General features: G+C 44.4%; 1 protein-coding gene across 7 annotated transcripts in view; it reads left to right on the top strand.

Annotated features, from left to right (window-relative positions):
• ZNF185 (zinc finger protein 185 with LIM domain) overlaps positions 1–25,167 on the top strand; it is a 57,880-nt gene that overhangs the window by 12,414 nt on the left and 20,299 nt on the right. For 5 of the 7 annotated variants that reach the window (XM_031944482.1, XM_031944485.1, XM_031944479.1 and 2 more), the window contains exons 3-12: positions 11,784–11,856; positions 12,748–12,868; positions 13,556–13,621; positions 16,047–16,085; positions 16,896–16,970; positions 18,200–18,292; positions 19,920–20,003; positions 20,263–20,304; positions 20,557–20,640; positions 21,717–21,809. In XM_031944482.1, coding sequence (XP_031800342.1) covers positions 11,829–11,856; positions 12,748–12,868; positions 13,556–13,621; positions 16,047–16,085; positions 16,896–16,970; positions 18,200–18,292; positions 19,920–20,003; positions 20,263–20,304; positions 20,557–20,640; positions 21,717–21,809 — 725 coding nt within the window. In that variant the 5' untranslated portion in view covers positions 11,784–11,828. Of the gene's footprint in view, positions 1–6,398; positions 6,638–11,671; positions 11,857–12,747; positions 12,869–13,555; positions 13,622–16,046; positions 16,086–16,895; positions 16,971–18,199; positions 18,293–19,919; positions 20,004–20,262; positions 20,305–20,556; positions 20,641–21,716; positions 21,810–25,167 lie in introns of those variants that run through there. The other 2 variants (XM_031944481.1, XM_031944480.1) reach the window with 2 other exon arrangements.

The raw sequence follows: 25,167 nt of genomic DNA, 5'->3' as shown, positions 1-25,167 counted from the left end.
CCTTTGGTCCCATGTTAACTTCCTTCCTTGTGCCAATAAACCTTAATATGCCCTCTCAAAATGGCTACTCTCCCTTTTTAGACAACATGATACGTAATATCAAACATCAACACAACCCTTTAAACTTTCTTGGAAACTATTTATACTTCAATTAATTTCAACCCATAAAATGTTACTCACATTGTTTTCAGCCTCAGTTTCCTCATCTGTAAAAGGGGGAAAATAAAGTTATGACACCTACCTTAATATATAAGTTACAGTTATGATATGTGAAGCACTTTTTGGGCTTAGAACACTATAGAAAGAAGAGCTTATTATCATTGCTATTGCTATTATAGTGGTAATGATATTTTTGTCCAGCCCTCCGATTTCACTGGGTAGGGGAACTCAGTGCCCGGAGCTCTTGAACCTCACCGTAGTAGTCTAGGTTACAGACGAGTTGTTGATCTGACCTTGTGGAGGCACCTTAGAGGCCCCCTGGACTCGCAGCTGGAAGGGACCCAGGAGCCGGCTAGCCCGGCTCCCTCTTTTACAGATGAGGAAACCGAGGTCCAGAGAGCTTCGGAGATTTGTTTGTGATGCCCTTGCCAGGACACGTAAAAGGCAAGATTTGGCCCCGGCTCTTCAGAAAGAGTCCACGGTCACCATTTAGGGACAACACAAGGGGCTGTTCACCCAAATAATTAATAAATAATCTGCTTCCACCCTTTCTGTTCCTCTCTGGCCCCATTGGCATTCTCTGTCCACTAATCCTCATTGACTTTTCCTTCTCCTGTCACAGCCACTGTGTCCCGGCTTTTTCTGGCTCTACCTTGGCCCCTGTTTCTTTAATATTCCTCCTGCCTTAGCAATCTTAGTGGCACGAGAGCATCCCACACTTTCTCGAACCATCCATCGTCCGTTGTTTGGTGTTTCTCTCGCTTCTTGGCTTTTTGTGATGACAAATAGGGCTGCTGTGAACATCTGCGGACACGTAGTTCTCTCCTCCCTTCTTTTTGTTTTTCAAAGCTCGTTCAGAATACATTCCCATGAGGAAAATAAATAGATTCAAGGGCACATTGGTGACCACACCTCCTAAGTCCCAAGTTAATCAAGTTACAGCTGGAAATCTGGCCTTCAGAAGCCAATCAGCTCAACCCTCTCATTAAACAAAGGGGGAAACTAAGGCCTGAGGAAGTTCAGTAATAGGAGTGGGTTGTTAATGCCCAGATCGTCTGAGCTCGAATCTGGTGCCCTCCCTGTCACTCACCCAGCCCACTCACATGGAAAACTTGCCCTCATAGTCAGGTTGGCATATAGTCTATTGATGGGGAGCCTAGATAGAAGAGCTGAGGGCTGCGGGCTATGGAATGCTTGAGCTCAGAGTGCAAAGCCCGGGGAAGACACCCCAAAACCCCGTCGGAGAAAACTCCAAAGTCTCTGGAATGAGCATCTGACTTTAACGTTAACGTTGCACCCCAGGCTGATAGAATTGGGTTTCTTGGCCTTCCACCCAAAGGGCCAGTTGCTGCCTATTAGACCGGGAAGCAAAAATACACCTGTCAGTGATTCCACCCTCCCTACCTGTCAAGAGAAGAAGACAAGGAAGGAAGCTGGCCTCTGCCCCATGACTATGACTGAGAGAATGTGCCCATGATTTCCCTGCCTAGGAGTGTCAGAGGTAGGATTCTCGCCCAGTCCTCCAGTGACTCCACTCTTCATTCCAGGACACGGCTAATGTGCTTGCTCCACCCAAGGCAGAAGGCTAGTGAGGGGAACATGCTTTTTACAAAACAAAAGGAAGCTATTCCTCTTTCTGGCCAAGGGAACACTGACACATAGGTGACACAGTTGAAGACTCGGGTAAACTCGAGAGCTCCTGATTCCCAGGCCAGTACATTTTGTGCCGCTGTATGTTTTACTAATAGGCAGCTAGGCGGCACAGTGGTTAGAATGTTGGACTTAGAGTCAAGAAGATCTAAGCTGAAAAACTTATTAGCTGTGTGATTTAACCTCTCAGCCTCAGTTTCCTCATCTATAAAATGGGGATAATAGTAGCATCCACCTTGCAGGATATTGTGAAGATCAAAGGAAATAATGTCAATAAAGTGTTAGCTCTAATAAAAATTATTATTTTTACTTCTACTACTACTACTACTTCCACCATTTCTACTACTATTTCTGCTACTACTACTACTACTACTACTACTACTACTCCTCCTCAGATACCAGCTAGACCAAGGGTAGAAGGCCATTTCTCTGTGGGCTCATAATGGGCTGTTCCTTGGAAGCTAAATGGGAACATAGGACTACCGGGTTGGTATACCCCTTTGTAGTGAGGACTTGTGACCAAGACAGAGTGTTTATTTGAGTGGCCGAATGCTAAGGATAACTCATACAGAAACTGAGGTAAACATTGAAAAAAAAAAAAAAACCAGCGGGTGTCTATGTCCATAGTAATCTCTTCCTTCCTTCTTACTGACTTCCTACTGCTTTTATTGCTATGGAAACCTGATACTGCGCAAGCCCAGAAAGGCCTGACAAAGACCCAAACAAAGAAATACAGATAGGCCCGAGCAATTCTTGCTTCCTAGAGCTCCGAGCACAGGGTCTCAGATGCACAGTCTGGGAGGTGAGGAAGGGTCCCTGCATGCAGGGACATGGGCAACCTTTCATAAAGGAGGAATGGAAGGACCACAGGTGGCTTAGTGGACAGAGCTCCAGCTCTGCAGTCAGGGAGACCTGAATTCAAATCCATACTCAGACACTCACTAGCTGTGTGATCCTGGACAAGCCATATTGCCCCGACTGCCTCAGAAAAAAAGAGAGGGAGGGAAGAAAGGAGGAATTATGACAAAAGTGAGCTACTCGACCGACAGCAGAGAACAGTGAGCCAGAAGACATAGAAAGATAGTCGTAAGAACATGGCACGCATCCATGCCCCCTCTCCCCTTTTACCAAAGGACCTGGGATGGAAGCCAGTAGGGCAGGATAGAAATCATCGGTGTGTCTGGATCCAAGGGCCACTGGGGGGTTGTCTTGCCCCGAGAAAAGACAGTCCAATCCCTACAATCACACCAATGATTTCAGGCTGGATGGCCCACAGAGACCATCTTGCCTTATCTCCTCACTTTACAGTTGAGGAAACTTAGTCCCCAGAGCAGTTTAGTGATTTGCTCAAGATCCCACAGGAAGACAAGAAGCATTTACTAAGCTCCTACAGTATGCCAGGGACTGTGCTAAACTCCACAGATACAAAGAAAGGCTATAAAAATAGTCCCAGCCCTCCAGAATGTCATAATCTAGCAGTGGTGGCAGAAGTAGGATCTGAAGCCACGTCTACCATTTTTTCCCCTGGAAGGGCATACATACCACATGCCCCTCAGAGACAGAGGAATGAAGGAATTTGCTTGGCAGTAATCAAATAGTAGTAATAAGCAGAATACATCCAAGCATTAGAATCTACATGGGCTGAGAATTGGGTCTCATTCTAGCTTCTACCCCTGATTTCTGCCCATGGAGACATGTCACCATACTGTTATCTTTGTTATTTCCAATTCCTTTTTTTCACAAAAGGACACCGTGACTTGTATCGGTTTATTGATGCCCTTTGATGTGGTTTTGGGAAACCACATCTGGGATGTCCATTCTTGAGATGTGGAGGGACAGTCACAAGAGCAGTGGCCCTGTCCTACTTGATTCCATACTCCAATGTGTGCAGATTTACTAAAAGACATTTCCTATAATATGTTTAGAAGAAGTGCAAGTGTGTAACCTGTATCAGACTGTTTGCTATCTATGGGAAGGAGTGGAGATGAGAGAAGAAGAAAAAATTTGCAACACAAGGTTTTACAAATGGGAATGTTGAAAACTATCTTTACATGTATTTGGGAAAATGAAAAGCTAGATAAAAAAGAAATTCCCTATTCCTCCATTACACTTTACTTATAGCAAAAAAAAAAAAAAAAGTTAAGTCCAACCAGCCAACCCGCCAGTGTATACAACATTCTGCTCCTTAGTCCACTACCATTCCACTAAGCTAAGGGAATCCTGTTGCATCTTTGGTTCCCCACGTCTAAGACTGGCCATTATCATGAAGAGAAGTTCTTTTGATGATCGTAGTCATTTTAGATATAATTCTTTTGGCTGTGCTTTCTTCACTCTGCACTAGTTCATAGGCATCTTATGCGGTTCTGAGTTCTTCATGGTCATTGTTTCTTATGGCAGGAGTATTCAGATACCCTGATTTGGTTAGTCATTTCCCAGTTGATGGATGTCCACTTTATTTCTAGTTTTTAAACCAACAAAAGTGCCACCATTTAATGTGCCCATTTTATAAATGGAAAACCCAAGCTCAGAGGGGTAAAATAGATGGGGTGAGTACAAATGGCAGTGGATGTGCCGCCAGGGACCTGGGTTCAAATCCAACCCTTGAAACTTACTAACTAGACAAGTCACTTTTCTTCCCGAGGCCTCAGTTTCTTCCTTTGTATGACATGGCCTTTAAGTAAGATCCTTTCCAACTCTGGGCCCTATGACAATGTTTTGTCCCAGAATAACATGACCAGTTCAGTAGCAGATCCAGGACTAGACTGAAGATTTCCCGAACTGTCAGCCCAGGGTTCTTTGCCCTTAGCGCCTACCGTCACAGACCCTCGCTAAATCCTAGAAAGGGGAGAGTTGATGGGACTGAGCTGTGTTCTAAGTGGCAGACCTCCCTTCTGCGGATGGTGTCCCATGACATGGATGGGTACCCAAAATCAGCTTCGTAATCACAAATTGGGGAGGTGTAGCTAGACGGTAGGGATTCTCGAAAAAGATCTAGGAGTCTTAGTGTACTGAACACCCAATATGAATTAGTCGTTTGATAAGGAAGCCAAAAAGGCTAATAAGAGCCTGGACTCTTTTAAGGGAGGAAGAATGTCCTGGATTAGGGAGGTGATAGTTGAATCTCATCTAGAATAGTATGTTTATTTCTGTGTACCATGTTTAAGGGGAGACAGAGATAAATTAGAGGGAGTAAACAAGATGATGAAGAGCCAAAGGTGACCAGGTTGAACTGGGGATGATTTGCCTGAAGAAGAGAAGTCTTGGGGAAACCATGATAGTGGAAGAGGGATTAGCCTTGGTCTACTTGGCCTCAGAGAAAAGAAGGAGAAGCAATGGGCAGTGTTATTAAGAGATGTGTAAATCCAAATGTGAAGTCAGGGGAATAAACTCCCTTACAATTTGAGCTGCCTACAAGTAGAATGATCTGGCTCAGGAGGGAGTGAGTTTCCTACTTAGAGGGATGTATTTGAGGGTCTTCTTGTTTAGAAAGATTGGATTTGAGAGCCTCCGAGGTCCCTTCCAGCTTTGATGAATCCATGACAGAGTTTGGCCTATTTTCTCTGAATGGGGTTGTTACAAATACCAGCAACCCAAACCAAGTCAAACTTCTAAGGAATAAGGACAGTACAGTCAGAAATAACAAAATCACTGCTGATAAATCTCCAGGGGAGAGGCAGCTCCCAGTCCCTGCCCTTACTAGCAAGAAGGACAAATAGCCAAGCCAACTGAGGCCCCAGGAATTTCCAGTATAAAATAGGATCATAATTTAAAATTGGAGGGACCTCCAAGGTCACTGAGTCCCAGGCCATCATCTGACGGCTGCCTTTAAGTTCCTCAGCCAAGGACCCCCAGGTTCCGACCGGTTCAGCATTCTTTCCATAGTCCCCTGCTGAGCCTGCTTTAGCTTGGACACAAGTAAGCCAAATCATAACATTATGAGAAGAAACTAGGATAACTTTGAACCTTGGGCAGGGGGGTTCTTACTGGCTTTTAGAGAAAGATTGACCTGCCCCATCCCTGTGCTCAGTTCAAAGACTGGCCTGTTCCATCCTTGTGCTCAGCCCTGTTCTGAACCCCAAACAACAGACCATTCAGCCACATGAACCCCTTGCAGTGTCAGTGTCCACAGGAATTGAGGTTGTGCATTGGCATATATCTTTAGTGCCCACAAGCCCAAACAGCCACACACACAGGCCGTCCCAACTCATCTTGTGCTAGGAGACACCAAGGCAGAAGAAGGGTGTCTGGCTCTTTTTTCCTCCTTTGCAGCAGAGCCGCCCTCAAAGCAGCTGCTCTTGGTTGAGCTGATCATCACCTCTGGTTGTCCTGGCACCAGCCCAGTCCATCAGTCAAGAGAGATCTAACTTTGTCTTGTGTGGGGCAGAGCTAGGCCTGACCCTGTGGCATCTCCAGGAGGCAGCTGAACAATGAACCCTGTGTCACCCTCTGCCCATGGCCCCCCTGGGCCAATGGCACCAGCCCTCTCCTACACCCCCAGGTCCGTCCTTGCTATGGCGCCTCTTCTGCTTTGCTCCCTATCAACTTCTTTGCTGTATCTTCCCTTTCTCTTTCTTCCTTCCTTCTCCTCAGTTTCAGGATCCAACCCCAGGTGCCTCACCTCTAGGTGAGGATTTACTGAGCCCCTGCCCTCTGCAAGGCTTCGAGGAGAAGAAACAGGACTCCTCAGAGAAATGACTTTGTCAGAGGAGATGAGAAATGTACAAAAATAATTCAAACACAGAATGGACAAAATGTGACAAGAATAGAAGCAAAGTCTGAAGGATGTGGCTGATGAGTTCACTTGAGGGAGAGAGACCTATGACTGTATGTAAGTGAACATCAATGAACTATACAAGTGCTTCTTGCTTCTTTCCCCATTCCCTACTGGCTGGAGGACAATCCAATAAGACTTCCTGGAAGAGGTGGTCATTGAGCCTGGCCTTGGAGGATAGATATGTTTCCCTAAGAAAAGGGGGTCCACCTCGTTGCATAGTGAAGGGAGATGGGGGTTTATTTTTCTGGCTAAATGACAAATGGAGAGGGGGAACAGGGTGGGTAATGTGGTCATGCTTATGCTTTAGAAAAAAATGATTTGGCAGATGGAAAGAAGATGGAAGCCAGGAGGTTGATCAGGAAGGCCTTGGGAAAGTTAAGGCAGGAGATGATGAGGTCCTGGATGAGGGTGATAACCTAGTGAGTGGAGAGAAAAGATTCCTTCTAGACCCTCCACTCCAGTGGGCAGGCCTGAGGACCCATTGGGGATATGAAGATGCTTGGAAAATACTGGTCAGGTTGGGTGTGCTTAGTATTCATCTTTCTTCCACAGGATTCTCTAGCTTGAGTGAGCCATAAGCCCATAGGTTCCCACCTAAATGGGAGACTGCAGCAACGAGTAGGGTTTGTTAGGACAGGACAGGCTGGAGCCGGCTGCCCGGGAGAACTACAGCCAAGTGATTCAGGTCTATAAAAACAAGCCGAGGGTAACTGCTGCCAGCCCTCCCACAGCCCAACCTAGCAGGCCCCACTAGGGCACCCGAGAGGCTGCTTACAAAGGCCCTGCCACACCCCAGGCTCAGCAAGCCCTGCCAGGATGGGCCTGGAGTGGGGCCCATAGGAGGCACCCTACTGATGGGGATGATGAGGGTGATAATGAGGAGCTAATCCCTTTCTGACTTCCAAAGCTGTCCCATAATTTGGTTCAGGAAGTCTTTGCGACAGTTCTTGTCACAGGCAGAGCTGTAAACCATCTTTGAGAAATATGGAGCCAGGTTCAAGAGAGTCTCCTCTAAGAGGACCACTTCAAGCACCACAAAGAGAAGGACTTATGCAATGATTTTGGCATTCACAGGGAAGAGGCCCAAGTCTGCTCTCTACCATTTCCCACCTGGAGCACAAGGTGGGAATGGGCTGTCAGGAGAGGGAACGGGGTTTGCCCCCAATGGGGATCTGCAAACCAAGGGGGGAATTACCAATCACCAGGTATATTGGAAAGAGATTTCTTTTTTCTTAGTGGTTTCAACTGGATTGCTACCAAGCTCCTTTCCCACATTCAGATTCTATGATTCTAGTGCCCTCATTAATTCATCTCCTCAACAGATTTGGTATTCAGCAAAACTGGCACTTGCCATTTCTGCCATGGGCATTGTCTTGAGCATTCTCTGAACCTCAGTCCTCTCATCTGATAAATGAGAGAGGTGGACTAAATGCCCCACTGTAGGGGCCTTCCAGGGATCAGTCTGAGTTGGCCTGAAAGATCACTGGAAACCCACAGTTCAACAAATGCTCCCCTGGAAGTAGGATTCTCTTTTAGGACCAGTTTGGGAAACTAAAGAGGTTCTGCCCATAGTAGGTATTTTTCAGTGTTTATTGATTCGGTTTGGTTTGCTCACAAGGGGTGTAGGAGGGCCTTCCCTGGAGGCCAGGGATTCCCAGATTGGTCTAAAGGATGAACCAACATGGTTGGGGTTAAGGAGGCACATGTGTACGCGCGCGCACACACACACACACACACACGCACACACACATAGCACAAAGTAGGTGGTTTCTGGGTGGCCTTAACTAAAGTGGTTTTTTCAAGAAGTTTGGAATCCAATTTTTAAGTCATCTAAGGGAAGGTGGCTGTAACCAGTAGAATAACTGCTCACTACAGGCTCAAATGCAGCAAGTATGTGTTTGGAAGGAGGAAGAGAACGAAATGACCAATGGGATCTGTGGGTTCAGACTGAACAGAATGAAAATGATGGCAAAAGGGCTTTAGAAGCTCAGTGCCACCATTTGTACACCTGAAGAAACTGAGGGTTGGAAAGGCAAAGTAATTGGAACCAAAGTCACATAATTAATGAATGGAAGGGCCAGGTCTAAAATGCCTGTTTCCCAGCTCTCAGCTCACTATTCTTTTCACTACATCAGGCTGCTTTGGACCATAGTGGAGAGGCAAGAATGGATGAAGCATTCTTAAGCATCATAGTGTTTGTGGGATCATAAATCTAGAACTGGAATGAACATCAGACCATCTAGTCAAACCCCCTCATTTTACAATTGAGGAAGCTGAAGCCCAGAGAGGTGACACAGCTAGTATCATAACTGGGATTTGGACCCAGGTCCTCCAGGAGACAAAATTTCCACTGTACCTGACTGTAGTAATTCCCGATCAGTTAGACAACAGCATAATTCTATGAGGGATAGGAAACTCATTGACATGCATCCCTGTTAAAAAAAAAATATGGCCACTGCTGCCTTTCGAAGTTCACATAGCACTGATACGAATCAGGTGAGGTTCAGTGACCCTTTCAATGAACAAACCCCTAGAAATCAAGCAATTATAGAGGGCTGAGGCATCTCCCACCCTCATCAGGATCAGCCCTTAGGCACTGGACACTTGAAGGCAATTCTCAGCAGCAAGCCCCGACCTTAATGGCTATACAGTCCCACCAGGACTTGACTGTACATGGGCTGTTAATTTCTCCTGGAAGTTTGGATTCATTTGTTTTCATTTTCAGTTATAATGAGGAAAAGAGGATGAAAGAGGGGCTCAGAACATTATTGCTCAGGGAATGGGGGCGGTGGTATGATAGGATGGTTCACTGACCAAGGAAAGGTAGCTCAAAACTCTCATTTTGATTCTGTTTTCTCTGCCAGGGATCTTTGATCTTTGGACTAGAAAGCACAGAATAAAAATGCCTTTAAACTCAAGATAAATAGGCAGATAATAAGAAAGTATTTGTAACTTGGCCCAGAAGAACCAAATACCCACATACTGAAAAAACTAGCTGATGTAATTACTAAGCCTCTATTGGTATTCTGAAGAACAGGAGAAGTTAACCCCAGGTTGGAAAAGAGCAAGTATTCCAAACTTCAAATAAGAGGAGAAAACCATCTGCCGATTATGGGCCAATGGACTTGATTTCAATTCCTGACAAACGTCTCACACATCTTACTAAGGGGACAGTTCATGAACCTTTAGAAAAGGGAGCTTTTAATTAGAGAAAACCAGCATGACTTCTTCACAAACAGGTCATGACAACTGGCATTGATTGATAGATGAGGAAAGTACTGGAAATAAAAGTTTACCTAGATTTTAACCGAGCATTTACCCAAGTTGTTCCTGCTCTATGTATGGACAATATGGAGATGTGAATTAGTGTATAAACCTTTATGTTTAAATGAATTTGGAAAGGGTGAGATGGCTGCATCTCAGTCCATAGTGAGGTTATATCTCCTTAGAAAAAGTCCTCCAGGGATCTGAGTCTGTATTCTTGAACATTTTATGTTTATTTTTATTTTGGTGCTAGTGTTAGCTCTTTTTAAAATAATACATTATTTTCCCTGATTGCATGGGAAAACAATTTTTAACATGCTTTTAAAAAAATATTTTGTGTTCCAAATTATCTCCCTCTCTCCTTCTTGAAACTGTAAGCAATCTGATATAGATTATACATATGCATTCATGTGAAACATTTCCATATTAGTCATATTTAGAAAGAAACTTGAGAGAAAGGAAGGAAAGAGGAAGGAAGGAAGGAAGGAAGGAAGAAAAAGAAGGAAAGGAAAGGAAAGGAGGGAGGGAGGAAGGAAGGAAAGAAAGACGGGCTCTCCAGAGTGGTTGGATCACTTCACAACTATACCAACAATGAATTAGTGTTCCAGTTTTCCTACATCCTCTCCAACATGTATTATTTTCCTCTTCTGTCATATTAACCAACCTGATAAGTGTGAGATAGTACCTCAGGGTTCTTTTAATTTGCATTTCTGTAATCAGTAGTGATTAAAAGCAACTTTTTATGTGATTATAGATAACTTTGAGTTCTTCATTTGAAAACTGCCTATTCATACCCTTTGACCATTTATCAATTAGGGAGTACTTATATTCTTTTATTCGACTTAATAATATTTTTTCCAGTTACTATGTAAAGATAGTTTTCAATATTCATTTTTGCAAGGTTTTGAATTCCAAAATGCTCTCCAGAATGGTTATATCAGTTCACAACTCCACCAATAGTGCATGTCCCAGTTTTCCCACATCCCCTTCAATATTTATCATTTTCTTTTTCTGTTATCTTAGTCAATCTGACCATATTGGATTACTTGCTGTCTAGGGAAGGGGAGAGATAGGGAGGGAGGGATAAAAATATGGAACAAAAAGTTTTGAAAACTATCTTTGCATGTATTTTGAAAAATAAAAAGCTACTATTATTTTTTAAAATAAAATGGGGTTAAGAATTTTATTTCATCTTCTGTTAAAGTGGGCAATTTATATTTTCGTAAATATTCCTCCATTTCACTTATATCGTCAGATTTCTTGGCATACAGCTGGGCAAAGTAGCTCCTAGTTATTGCTCTAATTTCTTCTTTATTGTTGGTCTTCTTCATGCCAGGATAGTATGTAGCAGAAGAGAAAATAGCAGCATGGAGGAGGAAGGATATTTTCTAGATACATTGTATTAGTGGCAGAGTGGATTTGCAGTTACTAGAGCTAGGTTCACATTCTGCTTAACTCTTATGTGCCTGTGATCTCAGACAAGCCAATTGATCTCTCTAGGCCTCGCCTTTTCCAGTTATAAAAGGAGGAAATTGGATTAACTGATGTCCATGGTCCCTTCCAGTTTGCCATTTTGGTCCCATGATCTTCCATGGGGTTTTCTTTAAGACTCAGCTCCTGGGGTTAGTGTTCTCCATCTCCTCCTTCAATTATCACATATATACTGAGCTACTTGCATATTGTTGCTTCCCCCTCTTCCCCGCAGAATGTAAGCTTCTAGTGAACAAGAATTGTTTCTTGGGATTTTGTTGGATTAAATTAGTTTGCTGGGCATATTCATTTGCTTAAAGCTTCCAGGGTCCTTGCTAATCTCGTTACCCACAGATGTAAAAAAGAAGCCACTGCTGCTTGGCAGAGCTCTCTGGGAGTGATGGGATTTGGGGCACTGACCCCAGTTCTGCCACTGTAACAACAGTCATCGTCTTGTTTGCCCCAGAACCATTTGCCGTATTGTTCTGACCCGTGAATACACGACCACAATATGATGCCTTTCAAAAAAAATCTCAAAGGTAAGTCTATTGGCTTCTGCTTCTCAGATCCCTATCTCTTTCTTTCGACTTCTGCCTTTCTCCTTTGCTCTCTGAGAACTTCTCAGCTGAGAGGGTCGGGCTGAAAATGCCATACTAGACTCTGTATCCCTTCCAATGCGTGGGACCCTCTGGCCAGTCCTCACTCATTCTATTCCATGAAGTCACTTAGGTGACTTTAAAGTACAGCTGCTTACTTAATTCATATCCTGAAATCCCATTAACTGCATCATCATCCTTATCTATCTTAAACAGGCTCCCTAACAACTAAAGGCCATATCTTCTTCCCTCTCTAGTGCTGTGCATAGATAGCTAAGGCTTTCTAGTGACTGTAGCGATGCTGCTGAAACTGCCAGGGACTCACCGTACAGATTTTGTAAGCCATTTTTTCCCCTCTAGCTGTAAAGAAGCTAGGGAGGAAGGATCTTTGGACTGCAAATATTCTCTAGAATGGAAATGGGCAAAACTGCCTCTACTTCTGTCCCTAGAGTAGACAGTGGACATCTGTCACAGATAAAGATTGAATTTGGGTGTAATTGAGAACAGGAAAGAAGATCTTAGGCTTCAACTGTAACCGTTGGTAAAGATCCCTTTGGTTTCCTATATTCATTTGTGGCCTTGAGTGAGCCGGACTAATAGTTGAAAGGATTAAGTACAGATCTATTGATTAACCACCCCCACCCACCCACCCATGATAATGATGACCCAGGCATAGAATCTTACTTAGCTATAGACCCTTCGAACAAATGGGCTCATAAGCTTTGACTACTGAGGGACACTGATCCAGTTCATACTCACCCAAGAGAGGGTTACTTCTCCCTGTTCCCAATTCCATTTTCCTTTTGAAAGTAGAAATCTATACTTTCTTTATAGGACGTTCTCAATCCGGAGACGATGATAGAAAAAATGTCATCAAACAAATTAAAGTCCGAAACCTCATCAAAGGTGACAAGAGCTGGATTCACAAACCAGATGATACAGAAGGCCAAACCATGTGAGTATTCTACAGAAATTCCTGATTGTGATTTTGGAATGCTGCATTCCCTAGTAGTTCTCTGCCTGTGAATGAAGTGGGGAAGAAATGGTAAAGGGCAGAGAAGGAAAGGGCCCTGATAAAGATGGTGAGAGAGGCTCAGTTTGGCCAAGATCCAGGCCCTAATAGCATGCCAGTGTCAAGCCTAAGGCACTAGACAGGGATTGAGGGGAGGGACAAGGAGGAACAGAGATTTTGATAGGACCATGACTACTTCCTTGTGCTCCTTAACCCTGGTTGTCCTTGAATACCCTTTTTCCCTGTCCTAATGCTAGCTAGAGACATTTTTTTTTCTTAGTTTCAGGTGGTGAACCTAGCTTCCCGACTCTTGACTTAATGGTGATTGAACTGTCAGATATCTTAAGTCATATTCTTTGTCATTCATTCACCACTTAACTAAATGAGGAGGGAAGAGCTCCTATCAATGTGTCCCAGAGGCCACTAGGTGTATCAGACAGAAGTATTTAGTGGAAGAGGGTGGCAACTTGGGAGAACATAGACTGGCTGAGTACATGAGGCAGATTTGGTGCAGTACATGGGGTAGGGACAAAAGATTAAGATGGACTTGCTTTTCCCTTCAAGAATGTAGCTCTGAGGGGGCCACTATTGCCTGAGACCTTCAACAAAGTTATACCTTTTTCTCCCCAGAGAGTTACCTCCCACCCAGGAGCAGTCTGCACCTGAACCTCCACCTGTAACAACTCAGAAGGAGAGGTATGATGAAGCCACCTTTCCAAACTCCTTTGCTTGTTCTTCATTGAGGTAGGAGCAAGGCCTGTTAGGTAGAGGGTAGCCCTTTCATCTAGCCCAGCACTTCTCACCACACGGGTGGTAGAAATGCCGAGGATGAGGATGTTTTGGAAAGCCCTGTGGGCAGTGGGGTCAAATGCTACAAGAGAAGTGATGTACATTTCTGTGCATTGTGGGAGATTCTCACTCATTGGAACATAGTCGGTTTCTTCCTGCCAATGTTAGAGCCAAGATAATGGGCTTGTCAGCCAATGATCATAGAGTGGAGGATGTTCCATGCCAGGGAGAGGATTTTCTCGGTTAGCCCATGTCTCTTGCCCTAACTCTGAAAGGGAGATGGGCTGTGTAAAGAGGAAACTGGCCATGTCAGAAGACCCAAAATAAAGAATTGGTTCTATCAGTTAGTAGCTGTGGGATCTTGGATAAGTCACTTTCTCTTCTTTGGGCCTAAGTTTTCCTCTTTTATAAAATTGGAGGCCTGTGTGCCTAGATGCCTGGGCACTGTCATTTGACTGACATGCATCCTAAGGACTCCGGGATCTTGCCATCTGCCCTGCTAATGGACCTATCAGAATTCCAGGCCTCTCTATGCCCTCTGAGGTCAAGCCTCTTTTATACATTGTTTCCCCAATTGGAATGTGAGTTCTCTGAGAACAGAGATTGTATTGCTTTTTCTTTTTGTATCCCCCGCACTTAGCACAGTACAAACCAGGCACTAAGTGAGACATGTCAGCCTCTTGGTGCCAAACATAGTGTATGCTGGTTACAAACTGGGGTGAAGGTGCTGTCCTGCAAAGCATCCTGATAGTAATATCTTGGAAATGCTTAGAGCTCCTTGGGAGAGAGTTGAACACATCTGTTATTAACTTGGGCCAGCAGTTGTGTGTCCTGAGAGCTTCCCAACATATGGACATTATACTATGATTTTCCTTCGAGTTAGGAACAGCAGGCACCCAGAACTAGATAATAGGCCCCATTCAGGGTAGCTCTTCACTTCTGCATGTCATAAATGTTGGAGCTGGAAGAAATCTTAGTAATCCATTCACCCCCTTTATTTTCAAAGTATCAGAAAACTAGGAGTGGAAGGGACTTCAGAGACCACGTAATCAAAACTCACTAACTTCTGGGTAAGGAAAGGTTGAGGGACTTGTCTGAGGTCACCCAAGCTGTGATTGGAACCTAGGTTCTCTACTCTAGACAGTACTCTATCCATTAAGGGAGTCCAGACCCAGAGAGAGGAAGGGGTTGGTTCAAGGTGCACAGCACAGGTCAATCAATTGGCCTTACTCCAAGTTCAGTGAGTTTGCCACTAAGTCCTACTGTCTATGTCAGGGACCAGTTCCAAAGCTTTCCCTTAGCCTAAGATTCTGCTGGAAGGTGAGGGGAAGAAGGGGACCCTCTGATTCTAAGTCTAGAGTGAGAGAGGATAGCCCAAGAACGCCATAGGTTATTGTCAAGATGTAAAAAGAGGCCAAAAAAAAAAAAAAGGCCGGGAGAGAACAGTGGGTCTCCAGCATGTTAGTTGGATCCTCAATGGAAGATTAAAAGTAGAGCATGACTGAGAATCTCAAAGGACTTTTGCACTATTGGGGTCAAAATTAGAAACGGAGCCCACCAGATGTGCATCAGGATTCCTGCAGGCTGTATACTGACTTGGAAAACCATAAGGTAACATTGTGGATGTTCTACTATACTTTTCCTTTGCCCTAATTTTTTCAACTATAAAATGGGTTTAATAACAGCATCTAGGATCAGATGAAATATCTATTAAAAAAAAAAGTTCTTTGCACAGTTACTGTAGTAAGTATTATATAAATGCTTATTCTCTTCCCTTTTCTGATCCTCTTTTCCTTATTTGTAAAATGAGTTCACAAAGTCTCTGTACCCTCTCGTTCTCCATTCTTATGACATCTATATGAATGTGTTGTGATCCAGGCTCACAAAATGTTATCAGTCTTTAAAAAATTCTTTTTTATCGTGAATTTAGCAATAGCCAACAAACTGTTTCAATTTTAAAAGAATCAGAAAGAAGCTAATATTGGAAACTAACTGTTAGGTACAGTTTGACTTTGTTTAGAAACCCCCTTGGTTTTACAGAGGAGGAAAAGGAGACCTAGAACAGACATGATTTGCCCAAGTTCTCTCGGATGACCCAGTTTTCTGATTCCCAGTCTAGCACTGTTTATTCCATTAGTGTCAGGCTGCCTCCCATGCATCACTTTGCCTTCTGGGGATGGCAAGGGCAAGTATGGGCTACAGGACAGAGCCTTGTCCTGCCTGCCTTTGTGGCTCTTTTCCTTCGGGGCCTTTAAAACTATCCTTGCCTGGCCTCTCTGTTGTGTTGAAACCAGCACCTCTTGACTTCTTGGTTTTTTCTTTCTCTGTGCAGGACTCCACCTCCCAAGGCTTCACCAGGCTACATTATCAGGTGGGTATTAACAGTCAGGAGAGTTGAAAAAACTAGGAGAATGGTGGGGCTCTGGATTCTTGCCAAGGCCAGTGATTGACTCTAGCCCGGAGACTGATAGTATATTTAGTGAGATCGTCCCTAATCTTCCATCTGGGATTTTTGGGCAAAGGAAACAACAGGGTCCAATTTATGGTAACTGACCCAGAGAAAGTACATTTGGAGCTTTAGAAGAAGATAGCACTCACCACCTGGCTGGGGTCCTTGTCTGTGGTAGGCCCGTTTCAGAATGGTCTGTCTGAGTGAGTCTCAGAAGGCTCCCTCAAGGCCTAGAAAGTTAACTTCTCATAAATCAGAGCTAGGAGCAAGGTTGCTGGTCAGGAAGGACTATGCTGCAACTTAGAGCCTCAGCAGATACTTTCCAGGATGATGAATACTTGGAGAAGAGAGGTTTTCCTTTTGTAAGCAAAACCCCTGAGATGGAAGGATCCAAGACAGACCTACCATCCCCCCAGGGTGTAGCGTAACAGCCACAGGGCCATAAGATTAGCTTGAGCTAGGCAAAATATCATGCCATAGGAAAGGAGGGTCCCTCTTAATGGGCTTGATATGACCTCGGTCCAACTTGAAGAGATGCCTTCTCTAGAATCCTGGTGCATGGGCAGACCCGCTTACGACCCCTGTAAGGAGTGGCTTTGTGTCTCTGGCAAACCTGTCCCAGTCCACCTCCAGGATCATCTCGGCTGTGCTCTCTTTGAATGGATTTCTTCTGCCAACTATTCTAAATCGCTTTGGGTACTAATGAGATGTCTCCTCCTTGGGTTCATACAGGGGCGTGTTCACCAAGCCTGTCGATAGCACATCTCTGCCACAGACTCAATTCCCACCTGCGGAAACTTCCAAAAGGTTAGTCTGATGGGAGGCAAGAAGTAGAAATATCATCAAAGAACACATATTAAGAGTACCAAGTGGTCTTGTTGCCCATGGCCAGTATGGCCTCTTTCAGGCCCTGCCAAGAGGCTCTTGCCAGTTCAGCCAGTAACTGTTAAGTATGGAGTGGTGGGGCAAGGACAGGAAGCAGCCAACAGCTCCTTGGGAGGTGGGTAGTTGACTAGTGAATGCTGAGATATGACAGATCTTTCCCAATGAATTTAAGTGGAGTCAGATTAATTGTATTTTAGGAATTAGGCAGTCACTTCCTTCCTTCTTCATCCCCTCCCCTCCACACACATAGCTGATGCAAATGGGAGCTTTGTTGGCTAGTGTCGAGGAGCTCGATCAGTCATTTAATAAGCATTTATTAAGCACCTACTGTGTGCCACACGTTATGCTAGATACTAGATCTCAGTCTGGGACCCTTCTTTGTATCCAGCATCCTCTTCTGAGCATTTTAGAGGTACCTGTTTGAGTTGGCTCCTCACAGCATCCCCATAATGACAGCTGATATCTAGCCTTGGATTCCCAAGGCACTTCACATGGAAAATTCATGGAGAAGGTAGAAACTCCCTTTGCTGGTGCTGATAGCTTTTCCCCCACAATTTATACAAATGATTTGTTTGCTGGATTCCTGAGTTATTGGGGCCCATCTAGTTTCTCCTCTAGCCATCATCCCCCTGGTGAGGAGCCTGTCCAGACATAGGTAAGGCTGGTCCACAGAAAACAGGTTGCTTTATCTTCATTGCTCAGGCCTGCTGGAGCTTGAAGCTCCGGCCCAGCGAGCCACCTATCCTCCTTGAAGCATATCAGTGGAGCCCCAAGCAGAATAGTTCATACTGCTATAGCACAATACGGTTACAAAGTACCATATCCCTCAATGTGAGTTTGGCTAGAGAGGCATCTCACACTAAGTCTTCAGGAAAGAGCTTTAAGTAGGCATTCCATCAACCCTGTACCCCACTCTCCTGGGTTCAGGGGAACCCAAGACCTCCATTCACAAAAGGCTGAGTTCAGTACTTTCCTCCATGGGCCTTGCCGAGTCTAAAAGGAAAGAGGAAGTAGGGAAAGAGTCTCTTAGAGCCATCTGTGGATCTGATTAAGCCAAGATTTCAGATGTTTGGGACCCTGGACAGTTCCACAGGCCTGTGGTTATATATTGGGTGTGGCACCAACTAACTGAGTTTGCTTTTCTTTCCCAGTTCTATAATTCCAGGGAAATCTGCCAGTAGCAAACTGCCCCGACACATGGTCTCTGGTTATAAAGTCATTCCTGATGAATACAACAAGAAGATGTGAGTGTGCTTTAGGAATGACCCTCTTCTCTTTTTCTTGTGTACCATGCTAGAAGGCATTCTCGAGGTCACTTGGTATGTGGTACAATGAGCTGCGCAGCTGCATTTAGAGGATTTTGTCTCCCTGTCTCTCTGGTCTCCCTCTCCTCTCCGTCTGTGTCTCTGTGTCTCTTTCTCTGTCTCTTTGGCTCTCTCTCTAGCTCCCTTCTCTTCTTTGTCTCCCTCTTCCTGTCTCTTCTCCTTTCTTTCTCATGAATGCTAATGCAGAAATGTGTTTTGCATGACCATATGTGTAATAAGTATTGCATTTCTTGTATTTTCAATGGGTGAGAGAGAATTTGGAAGTGAAAATAAAAACCAATTTTACAAGAGGAACTTCCTCCCTCTCTTTGGACCTTAGTTTCTCCACTTGCAAAATGAGGAGAGTTAGATTTTCAAAGGTTCTTTCAAGCCTTAAGAGTCTATGAAAGATTGTGTTTAGAGGACAGCGAAGAGCTCAGCCAGGTTGGAGTCAAGAGGACAAGCCACGTAAGCTTTTCCCCCTCAGTTTCTTCCTCTGTGAAATGAGATCAGATCAGATGACCTATCAAAGGTGTCTGGCAGTCGACTATGTGGAGCAGTGGATAAATGCTGAGCACACAGTCAGGAATATCTGGGTTCAAATTTGACCTCAAACACTTATAAGCTGTGTGACCCTCAGCAAATCTCCTAACCTCTGTCTGCTTCAGTTTCCTCATGAAATCATGGTCCAGTTAAAAAATCTGGTAGATCTCACAGAAACCTAGATTTAGGGCTAGTCATCTAGTTTGACTCCCCACTTGTTATACAGATGAGGAAACTAGGTTTGGGGAGCACTGCCCAAAGTAAAAGGAAAAGCTGAGACTTAACAAATGCTCTGACTCCAAATCAGGGGAGGTTCCCTCCCCCATTGTACTACTAAGGTGTAAACGTGATAGAAATGGTGGAAAGGGAAAATCTGGGCAATGGGGAGGGGTCCTCTTTATAGGCTCTCTTGTTCTATGTTCTCATTTCTCATTCCCCTAAACAATTTCCCACCTAATGAGACTGATTTTATTCGGACATAATGGGATTGAGAGAGAACTCGATATGGTGGAAAAGAATACCTGGGCTAGAAGTCTGAAACCTAGGAATAAGCCCAGACTTCTGTTCTTAGGTGTGTGGGTCAGAAGCCAGTCATCTTAAGTCTCTAAGCTTCAGCTTCCTTGTCGTAACAAGCCCTGCACCCCCAGCCTGGCATGGCAATGGTTGGAAAGGGAGAGGTGACCCTTAAGGGGTATTTGAACTCGAGTTGTAGGGATGACCCCCAGTTTCTGGGCAGTTTTCTCTCTCAGGAAGAATTCAAGTCTTAGCAAGTTATAATGGTGATGGGCCCCATTCTCCCTGCTTGCTTGATTGAAACACAGGTGTGCTGTCATGGAGTAGATAAAGAATTAAGACTCCTTATTCTTCTGTATAAGCCACCCTGTATGTCCCCTAAGCAGCAAGAAGTCAGATGAGCAGGCTAGAAGAATGTGCCATATGTCCCCAAGGGAGTGCAGTGGGGGAGGGAGGGATGGTCAGAGCCCTGACCTCTGACCTTTCCTCCTGCTCACTCTTGCTCTTCTAGAGCTGAAGCTGCCTCCGGCCAGCTTCCACGAGCTGCCACCTGGGGGCGCTCCTATGTGCTGTCTGCTGCCAAGAAGAACTCAGAGTGAGTACATGTCCCAGGAGGAGGGGAGAGAGGGAGCTGTGGGCTGTACACCTTGTGCTAAGGAATGGGAGGTGGAGGAAAGAGACCAAGAGGTGGAGATTGGGAGCTGGGACAGGGCTGGCTTAAAGGGTGCGAGGTTATAAAGGATGTGAATTTGATCGGGAGATTAGCAACGGATGAGGCAGTCTTGGGTCATACACACTTTATTTTATACTGCCCCAGGCCAGCATCTAATTTGTTCTTTGTATCCCTCTGGCAGGAGTTCTGCTCAGGACTCAGCACCTGCTTACATGGCTAAGAGGTAAGGTTTGAGCAACAAGGATTCTAGCAGTTCCTTCCCTGGACTGAGGAGAAGGTCTCCTCTGGGCTTTTCTCCCCTGAGACGGTGGTGGGCTAGAAGAGAAGACCTTGCACTCTCCTGGCCTAGGAAAGCAGGAGCTGTTGCTTGGGTGGTTTCACTGGGAACTACCAGCATTATAAATTAGGGAGATATCTGGCACAGTGACCCCTTGCATCTCTTTACTGAGAATATCTTTGTGTTATTGCCTTGAAGGGTTGAAATCACAGAGGATGAAGTCCCTTCTGAGAAGAGTCAGACGCTGCCATCTTTGGCAAGACAATTTTTCAACTTCGCCAGGTAGTCATTTTCTATTTGTTTCGATCGTTTCACTTTGCTCTGACCTCCCCTGATAGCCTCGGTTTCCCTAAAAGCAATAGGCTTGAGAGGATTCTTTTATCTCTTGCTGAGGCAGCAGCCTTAGCCCCCTACCTCGGGAATAGAGCACAGCAAAGGAGAGGGAAAGGCTTCAACATTAGGCTTTTCTGGCTGACTTCCCCCATGCGCTGAATTATTTTCTTACCCGTGTCTAGTTCATGAGAGGTAGCCTGGCTTGGTGGATAGAGAACAAGCCTTAGAGGCTGAAAATCCTGAGCTCAAGGCCCACAATTCTAGCTGCTCTTGCCCAAGGCATGCCACTTCTCAGTGGCCCAGGCAACTCTTGAAACTGGGAAATTGTAAAGGAGGTGCAGACCTGTTTTGGTAGAAGGGGTGCCCTCCCTGGGTGCTTCTTACACCTATGAAGTCACCATGCTGGGGGGAAAATGTGCATTTGTGGATTTACAACTGCATCTGGCCTAAGCCCTCATTTTTAGACAAGCCCCAAGAGATTAGCTGCCTTGCTTGGGGTCATATAAAGCTCTGGATTTGCCACCACGTTCCCTCTTCCAAAGCTAGCCTCCTCTCCCCTGATGGAGACTAAGTGTCCCAAGCAGCTGGGCCTCCTCTTTTTATCTCCATGTCCTTCACCCTAGAGAAGAGGCTTTACCAAAAGCTTTTCAAATCTTCCACCCTTTCTTGGCAGTTTTGCTCCTATCATGTTCAAATTCTTATACACTTTAAAAAAATCTGTACACAATAGACATTTACAGTTTATGCTTTTCTATTTTTTTCTTTGTATACTTAAATCTTGGTGTTTGTTGCTCTTTGCTAAATTCACAAATGAAAAAGAAAAATGGAAATTAAAAAAGGTTCCCCCCCACCCCCAGCCTTTCCTTATAGTGCCGTCTCTTTGGCTCTCCCCACTCCTGACCTCTGAGCCCTCCTCTCTACCTCCTCTCAATGGTTTAGGACTTTCTCACAGTCCCAGATCCAGCAACATCTGCATGTGGGCTTGTTAAGGGGGTCTGATTCTATATTCTCTCCATCTCTTATAGTTCTGATTCAAGCAGAGAGAGACCAAGCTCCTCATCTTGGTCTGGAAACGTGTCCAGGAATCTCTTTTCAACTCCCAAAGTTCAAGAGTACAGGTAAAGGAACTCTTCTGTTTCTCTGTGTCTAAAATTAAAATAGCAATAAAATATCCATAGTACCCCTTCTCCCAGAGTGGTTATAGTGATCAAAGAAAGCAAAGCATGGCAACTACAGTGTGGCTATAAGTATAATTGTTATTGTAGACTGCCTGCAGACCCCAAGCTCTCCAGCTGGTGAGTATAAGCTGAGAACAGAACACAGTATCATAGGTATGCTCCTGCATAAAAGACTTCCTGTACCTTCCTCCTGAATATCTTGATTTTTGCTCTGATTGATACCCATGACTACTCTGAGTTCTCATTATTCCTCCTCACAAGTTCTGCCAAGGGGAGAGTCAGAGGACCAAATTGTACCTTCTTGTCCTGAGCCTTTTTAACCCAGGCCAGGTACTTAGGCTTAAAAGGCTTGACTGCCAGGAATTCTGCCCCCTCCCCAGATTTCCTGGCCTTCCATGTTTTCAGACAGGATGCTATTCACCAATGGCTGCTAGCTCCAGGTTCCCTTGACTTGAGGCTCGAACTCACCTCTGGCTCAATTTCTTTTTTTTAAAGAAATTTCTTTTTTATTTTTCCAAATACATGTAAAGATATATTTTCAACATTCACCTCTACAAAACCTTGTCTTCCAAATTTTTCTTCCTCCTCCCAACACCCTTCTCTAGATGGCAGGCAATCCAATATAGGTTAAACATGGGTAATTCTTCTAAATGTATTTCCATATTCATCATGCTATGCCAAAAAAAAGGCAATTCAAAAGGGAGAAAAACATGAGAAAACAAACAAACAAACAAACAACAAAGGTGAAAATACTACCCTTTGATCCACATACAGTCTCCATAGTTCTCTCTCTGGATGCGAATATTACTTTCTATTACAAATCTTTTGGTATTGCATTGAATCACCCCATTGTTGAGAAGAGTCGTGTCCATCACAGTTGATCATGACATAATCTTGTTGCTGTGTACAATGTTCTCTTAGTTCTGTTACCTTTATTCAGCATCAAGTGAAGTGAATAGAATCAGGAGATCATTATACACGGCAACAGCAATGTTATACAATGATCAACTCTGATGGACGCGACTCTTCTCAACAATGAGGTGATTCAGGCCAGTTCCAACAGTCTTGTGATGAAAAGAGCCATCTTCCCCCAAAGAAAGGACAGAGGGGACTGTGTGTAGATCACAAATGGTGTTTTCACTCTTTTTTTGTTGTTTGCTTGCATTTTATTTTCTTTCTCATTTTTTTCTTTTTGATCTGATTTTTCTTGTGCAATGTGATAATTGTGGAAATATGTATTGAAGAATTGCACATGTTTAACACAGATTAGATTACTTGCTGTCTGGGGGGGATGGGGAAGGGAGGGAAAAATTTGGAATGCAAGGTTTTGCAAGGATGAGTGTGGAAATTATTTATGAATATGCTTTTAAAATAAAAAGCTTTAATAATAAAAAAAGAAAAAAAGGAAAGATTAAATGGATGGAAAAAAAACTTTCACTCAGCTTCAATTCATGTAAGTCTTTTCAGGCTTTTCTGAAATTAGCCTCTTGTCATTTCTTATAGAAGAATAATCTTCCATTACCTTCATATACCATATCTTATTCAGCCATTCCCCAATTGATGGGCATCCTGTGGCCCAGTTTCAAGCCTGTCCTAAGCTCTGATTAAGGCTAGGCTGCTCTGGCCCCACTAATGTTCAAATGCTATGCATGATGAACCTTACTGAGGGAACCCACCTATCCTGCTAATATTAAGTCAGTGCTATAGGTTAATGCCGTACCATTCATGTCTTCTTGCAATGAGGGGGGTCTAGCCTCAGACTATCAGGAACCCACCTTATACTGTTGAGAGTTCCCCACCAGGGAGCTTTCATCTCCCATCAGAGGAGCTGTTCATTCTCAAGGGGCCCCTTCTAAGGATCACTCATACCTAATCTGTCAAAAGGGGAGAGGCCATGGTTTCAGTGTTAGCTCCTATTGGCCAGGGATGCATTTTAGGACAGATAGTGGGATTGTAGGGGGCTTAGGGGAGGGGGACTGCTGCCAATTTGCACAATGAGTGGCACTTTAAGGACAGTCTTTCTAATATAAGTAGACCACCCTTGCTGGGACCCTAGCCTAAAAGGCATAGTCTAATTCACACAGCTATTTCACAAATCTCTAGATAGTTGATAACATACCCTTCAGGGTGACAGAAGAAAGGTAAGAGTTTACAAATGCTTATGCTGATGGAACTATAACACCAAAGATCCTCAAATAGGATCCTAGGGGACCAGGCCAGGTTCTCCCATTGATCTCCTTTGAAGATATGCATCTAGGCTCAATCTAAGCTACCATGTCACGTAGACTCATCCTTTTGGTGAGCTGATCCTACCTCTGGGCAAAAATCATGGCACCAAGGTATCTGGGAGGACGAGGAGTAGAGGAAAGCCAAAAGTACCAGTTGTCCCATTGCCTTCTCAGAAGGCCAGCACATATGTGAAGTACAACCAAAACACTTAAAAAAGGGAGGACTGACTTTTTCACATAGCTGCTTATAAACCATGTAACAAAGGCTTATGAGAGTCAGTTATGATTGCCACACCTAAACAATGGTCGACTTACATAAACCAGCAGAAGCAATTACTTTCCCTCCTCCTTTAATTCTCTAGCCACATGTTGCCTGCGCACACTTAAAAAGTCATACATTTATATATGGTGTATTTCTCTTATTCCCCTCATTTTTGAGGCTTTTCTGGGTTCCCCTCATACAACCTCTCATAACCCAATGCCCCTCATGCACACATACACCTTTAATGTACTCACAGCTCCCCCTCATTTACCCACATATATAGCCATGTTCCTTTGCCCTCATGCACCCTCACATATGATTTAAAAAACCCAAGAAGAGGAACAATATGGGAGAGGCCTCTAAAGGGGTGATAGTGGTGAGGAAAGCTTAACCAGGCCTGCTGGACCCCCAGTAGGCTGATGTTTAGTGCAGAAGCTGGCCCCTCAGCATGATAGGCAGAAAGACTTCATTTCCTGAGCTCCCCCGCTAAGGATCAGGCTCTGGGGAAATGACTCAGATATGGCTGATGTGGTCCAGAAAGCCAATTTATTCATTTCCAAAAATAAGCGTAATTGCCAAGCAGACCAAGATGTTCTTGTCGGGTGGCCAGCCTGTTCTCACCCCAGCAGGGAAGCCACATTAAAAGCTGCGGCTACGTGACAAGGAAAGAATCAGAGCAGAGGGAGCCGAGTGGGCTCAATAGATGTTTTTATCGAACTGTGGTCGCCTGATAAGTCCCAGTAGCTACTGCAGAGCTGTTGCCATAGAGACAGAATACTGTCTCTAGACTCCCATAGTAGTAGGAAGA

Source organism: Sarcophilus harrisii, chromosome X, assembly GCF_902635505.1.
Source record: "Sarcophilus harrisii chromosome X, mSarHar1.11, whole genome shotgun sequence".
NCBI lineage: Eukaryota > Metazoa > Chordata > Mammalia > Dasyuromorphia > Dasyuridae > Sarcophilus > Sarcophilus harrisii.
Note: the sequence above shows the minus strand (reverse complement) of the source record. Positions and strands in the feature narration are given on the sequence as shown.